Raw genomic sequence first — 11,403 nt, 5'->3', positions numbered from 1 at the left:
TAAATAATATTATTAAAATATTACCAAAAAGATAGTTACATAACTTATGTTCCGATATAAAGTTACAGTTATAGCTAATATCTTTCCTAAAAGTTAAATCCGTTAATTATTTTATCTTTATCTGTTGTTAGTTATTTTTGCTAAAAGTCATTAATACTTATGATATCTATTTTTTAAATAACGTTTGAACATTTGATATCATATCATGTTTTTATTCAAAATATATTTAAAATGTAAACCTACAAAAATGTATCTTTTTATATTTTTATTTTACATGTAATTAATATAACTAGATTAAATCTGGGGAATGAACTTTATCGAAACGTTGATATAATAGTTCCATGAATTTGTATAATATCATTCATTATTGTGTTATGAACTATGATTTAACAGATCCATGCATCGAATAGAATCTAAAAGGTGGCTATAATTAACATAATATAAGAAATTTGTCCGTATGTAATACTACCATTGTTATGATCGAAACTAACGAAAGAGCGATTTCTACTTTTTTGTAGTTTAAATTCTATAGGAATTTTTTCTGTCTTTCAAAAGTGTGGCTACATTTTCTTCAGAAAGAAAAATATGTATGTGAATTACAAATGTAATGAATACTGTACGTGGGCGTAGAATACGTGTTAGAATCTTATTAATATATGTTTTTAGCGTAAACGAAACATCGACACTATTTTCCGAGATCTCTCGTAGAAACTTTTGATCATTATTATCTATTTTTTATCGTTATCACGTAGAACAGATTATATTGAACAAATATGAACTAACGTAAAAAGCCGGACATGCAATAACTTTCATACTACATTCAAGAAGAGTAAAAATAATTGCTCATAATAATTATGGGTAAGTTCAAAATGTTTATTTACGTTTTATAGACTATTTTACACTTCATACATTTCAGAAGATTCTACAGAAGCTCAAAAATGGCAACAGCATTTATCTTTATTACGGGAGCAGTATGTTAATTTATACAATACAAATACGGAACTTCAACGTGAATATGCAATTGTTACTGCAAATAAACAAGATACAGGATTTATTGGTAGACTTTTGACAACCATTGGATCTCTATATAGTCAACAACGTTATAGGTTTATAACTTCTTCAAATCATAATTTATTATATAAGCTTTGTCACTAATAAACATATATCTTTTAGCGATGTGATCATCAAATTGAAAAATCAGGAAATACCAGCACATAAATTTATATTGTCTGCTAGAACAGATTTTTTCAGTGAAGCAACACTATCAGAAGTGACCATTTTAGGTAAAGCATTAAAATATAAACAGAAATGTATGAAGAAAAGTTACATGTATATAGATATAATAAGAAACACCTTCTCTAGATTGGACTTATTTGGAGCCTAAGATTGGATTAATATTGTTGAAATGGATATACACAGGGAAGGTGCCTCAAGAGAATTTAACTTTAGAATTAATGAAAGCAGCATCTAATTTTCAGCTGACAGAATTAGTTGAACAATGTGAAAAATATTTAATTGGAATTGTAGGATTCAAAGATTGTGTTCAGTTGTACGCAGCTGCTGAGGAATTAGGTGCACAGAAATTAAAAGAGCATTGCAGTTCTTTGATTTCTGCACATTGGGTAAGAGAGATAGAAACATATATTGAATTGCGTAATTTCAATTTCTTAACTGATCAAAATTTCATGTCGTTAGGAAGATTTAACAGGAGAAGACTTTAAAGAAATGCCTGGATCTCTATTATACAAATTATTACAGACTAAAAGTAAATACCCATTGCATGCCGCTGTTCGACTAATGAGGGAAGATGTGGTTTTTTTATATTTAGTGGAAAATAATTCAGGGGTAAGTTGCATATTTTAAATTATTACAAATGTCTATTTATATATAATAGGTCTTACTTGTAAGTTTAATATACTTACAAGATTTTATAATAACAATCATGTTTTGGTGTTTCCATATTATTCCTTTAATTTTTATAAATAGTAAAGTAATATTTATGTAGTAAATTAAAGACATTCACAACCTATGTTATTGTTTCACAAATATTAATAGTAACAAACTTTATTGGAATTAATTTTTGGAATTATTATTTGGTATATATAATTATCATATATAATTATAATTTGAATATATAATTATTACAGAAAATTATTAGAATAAATTGCTAGATATAGTTCAATAATTATAGATGATACAGAAAAATTATTTCGTTTTTTTATTTAGATGTGTTTATTGATTTACAATCTCATAATTTATAAGGATTAATATCAAAAAGTAAAGCAAATATCGATTTTTATAACATTTTTTATGCCATTTTTAAATAGTAGTGAAATATATATATATATATGTATCATATATATATTAAAAAAATTTCTTACCATAATAAGTACTTAGAGAAAGGATATCATAATAGTGTTGCAAACAGTAGTACTGTTATTAGTATAAAAATATAAAACATATTGATGGTTTTGGTTGGTTCTGATGAGTTGCATAAATGGTGACCACAAAAGCAATATTCTGATGGACCTGCTGGTGCTCCCCTATCTTCACCAATAAAGCAACCTTCTTTGTAAGCTGATGTTACAATTTCCTCTCTGTTTTGCCACTTATTATCGCTATAGGTTAATACTGTACGTTTTTGAGGTGCACAGTCCCTTTCTACAGTTGTGATCATAGGTGCTGGTAAAGATGATAAATTAATGAACATATATATATGCCAAACATGTTTTTTCAATTTACATATAGCAGCACTTTACTTACTTTTGAATTTAGAATAAATCGTTCTTTTTCCACAAAGTGTGGACGAAGGACAATACACTTGAAACCTAGGACTTCCATCAAAATGAGAACATAATAAATCAGTTTTTTCATGTCCTGATTGTGATGCATAACATTTGAAGCATGCAATACCTCCTGCAGTTATTTGCATTATTAATGTAACTAAAAATATTGAATATTCCAGACATACAATATGATTAAAAATATTTATTAAACAGTAAAGAATAAATGTTTTCAATGTTAATATAAATTATTTTATATAAAGATAAAATATATAAGTTAAATGTAAACGTACATAGAAAAACTATAGCAATTAATAAGATCTTTTTTGACTGTATTTGGAAAGTCATCTCATTTATAATTAAACAAAATGTGGTTAGAATACAATAATACTATTTACACCAATTTTAGCACAATTTTTATTTATATTTATTTATTTCATAGTTCAATTTATCATCATCATTACGCAAACCTGAAAAAATTTTATTTATCAACAATAAGTTTAGTTACTATTAGAAATGACATTCAAAAATAAAAATGATTTAATATAAAGATTCCAAATTAACTGTATTTTTTAATACCGTAATAATTATTATATTTATTTGGATGCATATAGCTGTATATTTTTGTTAGACATAATATAAAATAATTATTTTTGTATCTGAATTTCCATAAAAAAATCATTCATTAAAATTAGTTTAAGTGAGTCACTTTTGATGTACAGAATGAGTGTTTAGTTTATAAAAATAGATTTAATTAAATTTACTTCTATATATTTTCATCTTTCTGTTAAAAAATAATATTTGCATAAGCATAACCTCAATAACTTATTTAAAGGAAAACAATAATGTTTTGTATACTCTCTTTGCTTTAAACAAAAAACTTTTAAAGTGATTTAGATTTTTATAAAAGGTTACAAATAACTTTTATATCGCAATTTGTAATCAATATAATGAAACCGTATGTTGCACTAATCTTCAATATATTGTAATATTATTTTTATACAATGAAAAATACATTTTTTAAATTTAATTTATGAATTAATTGGATCAGTACAAAATAAGAGGTATTTATTAATTTCTTTTATGAAAAAGACTGATCTATGTAAATTTAACTAAATAAATATTAATTGAAAAATGTAGGAAAAAATCTGCACTTAATTCGTACTTAAATATTTCAAAATTCATAATATCATAAGAAATTCAATATTTACGTTCGATTCCATCAGAGATCATTTCAACTATATTCTACTAAACACTGTCATTCATTCTTAAACAGCACCCTTTATTAATATTCACTAAATGCCATAGAGCAATCGTAGGATTTTGATTAACTGTTTTTCATTCTGCTACGAAGAAATATGCTTCTTTAATCGGAAGCTGACTGTTAGATGAGCCTATCACACGCCACATCATGGCTTTTCTATCCTTTACAAACGACTGTTTCTGCTGAATCAGTGCATCTTCATATTCCTTCCCGTTTTAATCATTCACATTGTTTATGTAATCTTTAATACTAACTATGTATGTATGTAACTAGCACTAATGCGTGCATGAACAAACATCCGTTTCGTTGGGCGTACCGCATCGTATATTTTTTGTATAAAATCAAAACAGTGGTTCTCAGTCAATTACATATCACGAACCTTTTAAATTACAATTTCAGTAAATAAAACTTTATTATTTTAATCTTATCAGATACAATCATGAATTAAATAAATTAAACTTTCAACTAAAAGTGTCTTTCTTTATAAATTATTAGTTTAGAACAATATATATGTATAAGAAATATATTATACAATATCGAATGAAAAAATTATATATATTTTATAAGTATCATTCTATAATTAAATGTTTTATTGTCTTAGTTAACGAAAGCCATTAATGCTTTGGATCATAAAGGAGAAATGCCTTTGGAAGTTGCTTTAAAAACTCGTCAACCATCACTGGCGCGCACTTTAGTTGAACACGGGGCCGATTTAAGCGCAAAAGATTCAAGAGGTCTTTCTTTACTCCAAGCTGCTATTTTTAAAGGAGATTCTTATTCGGCTGAATTCGTAATAGAACAGCTAGAAAATAATGGAAATATGAAAGAATTATGCGAGCCCATGAAACTTACCCGAAACGTGAAGGATATAAAAAATCCCGAAGAACTTGAAGGATGTACTGCGTTACATTTAATAACAAAACATAATTCAGAAAATATGTTAACAGTCGCATCCAGGTTACTTCATGCTGGTATTGATCCCAATTTACAAAATCACAGAGGATGGTATAATTATTTAATTATTTTTACTTGATTATTTCATTGAAAGTCACTGTAAAAATTAAAATTAAAATTGGTTCAAAAGTAGCAATTTATACCTTGAATTGATAGAATTTTTAAAAAACTGTATTAGTTTTACAGATTATTTCATAATTAGATTGCAGACATTTATGAAAATTGAAGTGGAATCCACACAAAGATGTACTTTACCTACTAAATATAATAAGTACTATACTTTAGATATTTCACATATATAGATATTAGCCAAGAAATTTAGATTTGATTTACATTTGTCCTAACTCACAATATTAACTTAACTTACGCATTCTTTAATTTATTTTCTCTTTTCATTCTTTTTCCATCTTAAATATTAACTTGTTTGATATTATCAACTTCTTATAACTCATCCCTACCACATTCCTTTTCCATTTTAAATTCCTAAGCCAATTCTCTATTCTCTTGTCCTTCCTTCCACTCACCACATCCTCTATGCTAACTCCTCTTCCTATTTTCTTACAGTCTCTTATTAGATGTTCCACCAATCCAAATCTATCCCTATAAATATTTCACATATACTTACATATTATGCACAACCTGTGTATTTTTATAGCTTAAAAGTTCCCATAACTGTATAAACATCTGCAATCTACTTATAATAAAGTGTCGAAAGCATTAAACTTATAATTAAAGTTAGACACCTTCTATAAATGTTATTGTTGATTCCTATTCTTGCAGGACTGCCTTACATAATTGTATTCAGGAGAGAAATGAACCACTTTTTGATGTCTTATTAGAATGTCAGAGTATAGATTTGGACAAAAGCACTAATGAAAATGATACTCCATTGTGTATCGCAATGAAAACAGACCCATTTAGTGGATTTTTTGCTAAGAAACTTTTAATCAAAGGCGCAACTCCGAATCCTGTATATAAGAATACAGGGGACACTCTATTACACGTTTTGATAAGAGAATATAAAGAAGAAGCTGCATTATTTTTAATTGATTATTGTAAGGATAACTTAATGCAAAAGAATAATGATGGATATTTGGTTTTACACGAAGCTTGTAAAGTTGGTTCGAAAAATTTAACGCGAGCTTTATTGAAAACTGGTTTCCCAGTCAACGAAGTTGCATTGTCTACTGGCGATGCACCAATACATATTGCTGTTTCCAATTTGTATTTTGATATTGTAATGGAATTGTTGCATGCACCTAATTCGAATTCCCAATTGAATTTAAAAAATAACGTGAATGAAACCCCTTTAAGTTTGGCTATTAAGGCTCCGTTTAAGAAGGGCAAAGATATAGTTTTGGCTTTAATAAAAGCTGGAGCAAATATCAATCAGTGCAATAATGATGGTTTAACATTGTTGCATCAAGCGATATTAAAAGAGGATTCGGCGACAGCGATTTTTTTATTAGAAAATGGTGCCGATATGAATACTAGGTAAATAGCATTGATATTAAACATTTTAGAAACAATTGTATTTTATTTATTTCATTTTTAACTTAATGGCATTTATCTCTTTGACATTAGATATTGCAAGAAATTTCAGGTTGAGATAAATTTTATCAAAGTAATTTTATAACTATCTGTGTTGCTTCGTTAGTATAAATAAAACTAAACCTAAAATCACTAAATAATCTGTTGCCAAATGGTTTTATTAATTATGTGATATTCAGTAAAAACTTTATTTCATTCAGAACTGCAGATGGAGAAACTCCGCTGCAACTTTCCATACACTGTAGACTGGGTGAAGTTGTGGAAGCACTTTGTAAAAGAGGAGTAGATACTTCTATAGGATGTCCATTATGGGATGCACTGGATTCAGATCAAGAGGATGTAGCATCTATTCTAGTTAAATATGGAGCAGACACTGACTGTTGGGGTCCTGGTCCAGATGATTGCCAACAAACATTGTTACACAGAGCAATTGACCACAACAAAGAAGATATTGCACAGTTCCTTATAAGAAGGTATATTACATATTAAGATATGTAATTATTAAAAATATATAAGAATTTGAAATCAGGATATTTAATATTTGATTTGGTCCAATTAGAATTTTGAAAATATTTAGTTATATAAGAATATCGAAAATATAATAAAATATTTCGTAATTCTAATTTAATTTGACGTACTCAGATTTCTATATAATTATTATTAAAGATTGTAAAGATATCTTTTCTTATTATTTATTATTATTAAAAATCATAATAATTAAATTCTAAAATTATGTATGTTACAGTGGCTGTGATTTAAACATACCTAGAAAACCTGGCCCAGATGGTATTGGAGGTGATGAAGCAAGGGATGAATGTACTCCATTACATTTATGTTGTCAGTGGGGTTTAGAACAAGTTGTACAGACACTTATTGAACATGGTGCTGATGTGAATGCTCGAGATGTTGAGGGCAAAACTCCAGTGCACGTTGCTATACAAAATCAACATTCACAAATTATTTCTCTTCTACTTTGCCATCCTAATATAGATTTAAATAAACGAGATAAGAAAGGTTTAACACCATTTGCAACAGCATTAACATTTCGAAACAACAAAGCTGCTCAAGCGATATTGGAACGACTACCTAAAGCTGCTGAACAATATGACAATAAAGGCAGAAATTTTTTACATACTGCTATTCAAAAGAATGACATGGAAAGCATATTATTTCTATTATCTATACAGGTAAATATTGTTTTTGTAGTAATTAAAATGCATTTGAACTTATATTTATTTCATAAAAATTTTGACGCATTTAAAAAACTAATCAAACAAAATACATATGCAATAAAATGATTCATGATTCTTATTTTATAGGTAGACGTAAATTCCAGAGTTCATGATGTTACACAAACTCCACCTTTACATCTTGCTGCGGTTTCTGGAAATGAAATGTTAGTAAGAAGTTTAATATTGGCTGGTGCACGTGTTAATGATACAGATGCAAACAGAAATACTGCATTGCATGCTGCTGCAAAAGCTGGTCATGCAGCAATTGTATCTGCTTTATTGCAGGTGAATACCATAACTTATCTATATGTTTGATCTAAATGGTATTATAAAATAAACTACTTCAGAAATCTTATTAAATGAAATATATATATCTTTAGTTATAAGTTGAGTTTAACAGAAAATAATTGAATATATTTACTTTCTTATTATAGAACAATATAAACTTTGATGCAGTAAATGCAGATGGTGACAATGCATTGCATGTAGCTGTAAGAGAAGGTCATGTATCGGTGGTAAGAGCACTTTTGACTGAATGTACATTAGATGCAGAGGCTGTAAATCTTAAAGGAAGAAATCCCTTACACGAATTAGCTAGGTGTGGAAAAGATAATGCTGCAACTATATGTGAACTTTTCTTGGAATGTATGTCACAATATCCAGTAAATAATGCAGGTAAAGATACATCAAACTACTCCAAAATATTAATATGTTTATATTAGAAGTATTTACATTATAATATTTAACCGTTTGAGTCCCAAGCAGCGCGATCGCGCTGTTTAGATTTTGTGTCGAAAAGTCCCACTACATTAGAACGCCATGGACGACTGACGGTATTTTATATTTCATTGTTATCTTATCTATTTTCATTACATTGTTATCTATGTTAATTTTTATTGAACAAAACTTGAAATATTTATAAACTAATAGTACGCATATATATAGATATATATCATAAAATAACAAATATGACAAGTGCTATTGTGCCGCTTATTTCTCTTCGTAATCGATTAAGATAAGCGCCATCGCGCAGTTCAGGATTTTTCGACCCTGTTTTTTCAAAAACCCCTGGGACTCACACGGTTAATTAGAAAAAAGTAGTATTTCTGCTGAATTTCTGATATATTTTTGTACACATATGTATATATATATGTGATTGTTTATATTTGAACAATATAGTAATAATTGATTTTATCCATATGATACAGAAAGTATTATATATATTAAATTATAAGATTATTTTTAAATAGAACTGCAATATTATTTTATTATAAGCTAAATAAAACGATATGTATTTTATCCAAGATTTGGATGGCAATACTCCATTACTGATAGCTTATATGAAAGGAAATGGTCAACTTTGTCGTACTCTGGTAAAGGCTGGTGCATGCCTAGGTTCTATGAATAAAGAAGGCATTACAATTTTCAATTATCAAGTAGCAACAAAACAATTACTATACAGATTACTAGATTCCTTGACACAAGAAGCACCATGGGCAGATAAAGATCTTTGTCTGGAATGTGGTACAAAATTTTCCCTTACAATGCGAAAACATCACTGGTACAGAATCTTTGAACTTACATAAATTTATAAATCAGTATATTTAAGATTTACCTAAAATGAATTATTTTTATTATTTTTAGCCGCCATTGTGGTCGAATTTTATGTAATAAATGCTCCGATCAAGATGTTCCAATCGTAAAATTTGGATTAAATAAACCTGTGCGTGTTTGTGCAGTATGTTTTGATGTATTGCAACTAGGTGCTGAATGAACAAAGAAATAAATAAAAAAGTACATATTCATATGTAAATAAAATAAATATCATTCCATATGCATTTTTTATAAAAAAGTATACCAAAAATTTATATCATTTTGTGTGAATCACACTATATATATTTTGCTGTATTATATGATTATTCTTGTTGAAAGTTTGTTAAATTTATAGCTATTAAATTTTAAATACAGATGAAAGGAGAGTCGATGAAAGTTAATATTTATTGATATATTATCATTTATTCCTAGCATTACTTATTCATCTACAATGCATTGAATTAATTTGTAACATATTTTATAATAAAGATCACACATTTTTAAATAACATAATCTTACTTAAGCTTACTAAAAAGTGTTTTTGCTACGCAATGATCTACACACTCTACATAATCAATTAATTCTTCCATACAGGTTTCCTCTGTATTACTCCTTGAATTAACACGCTGATTGCAAGTGTCCAGTTTTTCTTGCAAACTGGTACATTTAGGTTGTCTCGAGCATCTTTCCTAAGAAGAAAATAATCATGTATTCTAACATTGAATTTATATTTTAATTATAACTAATATTTACAAAAATAATTTAATTGATATATTATATGTGTACATTGTAGTAACTACTTTGACAAACTGATTTTAATTGTAAAAGAAAGATGACTATAAATGAATGTGCTCCAAATTTTTTGTTACTTAATTTTTGTCACAATTGATTACATATCAACGAAAATTCTTTCAATAGTTTTATAGAAGTAAATTTTGACTTATATATGATAGAGAGATCACATTTAAAAGAATAGAATGAAACAGTAATTGCAATAACAAATAATAATTACAAACGTTAAAACTTGAGATATGAAATTCTTAATTATTGGGAACAAATATTATATAACAATTTTTACTTACACGAAGTATTTTTTGAGGATCAATCAATTCTTCTTCTTCTGCTTTTACAGTTGGCATATAACGTTGGAGAAAACTTTGTAAGAAAGACATTTTTTGAAGGTAATATTTATTTCAACCTACTCGGTTACTGTGAGCTAATTTTAAATATGCACCGAATTTTCCGACTTGTTCTGTAAAATTTAATAGATCTGTAGAAAATGTTGGCCAGACTTGCATGTCTTACAGATGGACTATAATTGACGGCAGTGTAAGAAGCTTAGGTGCGATTTCTATAAATCTTCATGAATTTAACCAATTGCAACAATACCTGAATAAAATTTCAAAAACATTTAGACTATATCTTGGACGAATAAAATCATTTCCATTGAAATGAAAATGAATGAATTAATTTATTAAAATTTAGTTATTACCCATATAACTTCTTATTTATATTTCGTTTATAAACTGTTATACAAAGTGTCTCACTAATTATAGCGTGATCGCTGACGAATCGATTCTATGTGTAAAAAATTAAAAAACGTAGAGTAAAATTTTTTTGTGCGCATATTTGATAAATTTTCAAATTTCATTTCCTCACAAGCAAAGCGTCGCACAAAAAAATATTTGATTTTACATTTTCGATTTATTTCCACGTGCAAAACAATCTCCTATCAATTATACACTCTTATCCAATTTAGAATTGGTCAAATTCAAGCATACTTAACAAATTTTCAAATTAGATCTTTTTGAAAAAGAAGCGGCATATGAAAAAATTTTATTCTACATTTTCAACTTGCTTTTTTACATAGGATCGTCCCCTTGCCGATTGTACTATGATTACTGGGACACCCTATATATTGCAATAATGAATATAAAGATAAGCACATTTGTAATTTGCTTATTAATATATTTATTTTATGATATTAAGTCCTTTTATTTTTAAGTTTATATCAGTGAAGAAAATA

The 11,403-nt window shown here is 27.5% G+C and overlaps 3 protein-coding genes across 7 annotated transcripts; 1 reads left to right on the top strand and 2 right to left on the bottom strand.

Moving 5' to 3' along the window:
- The first annotated feature begins 276 nt into the window (after positions 1–276).
- Positions 277–9,627, top strand: LOC126863354 (rabankyrin-5). 3 transcript variants are annotated; one of them, XM_050613419.1, is made up of 14 exons: positions 277–587; positions 667–858; positions 920–1,106; positions 1,174–1,283; positions 1,363–1,622; positions 1,696–1,845; positions 4,649–5,052; positions 5,782–6,495; positions 6,753–7,025; positions 7,298–7,739; positions 7,872–8,069; positions 8,219–8,459; positions 9,090–9,345; positions 9,429–9,627. In XM_050613419.1, exons 2-14 carry the CDS (start codon positions 855–857, stop codon positions 9,556–9,558), a joined length of 3,369 nt encoding a protein of 1,122 aa, XP_050469376.1. In that variant the 5' UTR covers positions 277–587; positions 667–854; the 3' UTR covers positions 9,559–9,627. The 3 variants fall into 3 exon arrangements, with proteins under 3 accessions (XP_050469376.1, XP_050469374.1, XP_050469377.1); XM_050613417.1 differs by having other exon boundaries at positions 278–587; positions 917–1,106; XM_050613420.1 differs by lacking the exons at positions 277–587; positions 667–858; positions 920–1,106; positions 1,174–1,283 and having other exon boundaries at positions 1,474–1,622; positions 1,700–1,845.
- LOC126863379 (uncharacterized) lies at positions 2,196–4,425 on the bottom strand. Of its 3 annotated transcripts, XM_050613477.1 has the most exons (4): positions 3,995–4,422; positions 3,077–3,253; positions 2,764–2,943; positions 2,196–2,682 (listed from the first exon to the last, which is right to left on the bottom strand). In XM_050613477.1, the coding sequence occupies exons 2-4, from the start codon at positions 3,129–3,131 to the stop codon at positions 2,408–2,410; spliced, it is 510 nt and encodes a 169-aa protein (XP_050469434.1). In that variant the 5' UTR covers positions 3,132–3,253; positions 3,995–4,422; the 3' UTR covers positions 2,196–2,407. The 3 variants fall into 3 exon arrangements, with proteins under 3 accessions (XP_050469434.1, XP_050469435.1, XP_050469436.1); XM_050613478.1 differs by lacking the exon at positions 3,077–3,253 and having other exon boundaries at positions 3,995–4,425; XM_050613479.1 differs by lacking the exon at positions 3,077–3,253 and having other exon boundaries at positions 2,764–2,916; positions 3,995–4,425.
- Positions 9,628–9,780: 153 nt separating the features above from the next.
- On the bottom strand, positions 9,781–10,720 carry LOC126863383 (cytochrome b-c1 complex subunit 6, mitochondrial). Its single transcript, XM_050613483.1, has 2 exons — positions 10,460–10,720; positions 9,781–10,066 (listed from the first exon to the last, which is right to left on the bottom strand). The coding sequence occupies exons 1-2, from the start codon at positions 10,547–10,549 to the stop codon at positions 9,893–9,895; spliced, it is 264 nt and encodes an 87-aa protein (XP_050469440.1). The 5' UTR covers positions 10,550–10,720; the 3' UTR covers positions 9,781–9,892.
- Between the last annotated feature and the right edge of the window lie 683 nt (positions 10,721–11,403).

Source organism: Bombus huntii, chromosome 3 (genome assembly GCF_024542735.1).
Source record: "Bombus huntii isolate Logan2020A chromosome 3, iyBomHunt1.1, whole genome shotgun sequence".
Taxonomy (NCBI): Eukaryota; Metazoa; Arthropoda; class Insecta; order Hymenoptera; family Apidae; genus Bombus; species Bombus huntii.
The sequence above is the reverse complement of the archived record's forward strand: the minus strand, read 5'-3'. Positions and strand labels throughout refer to the sequence as shown.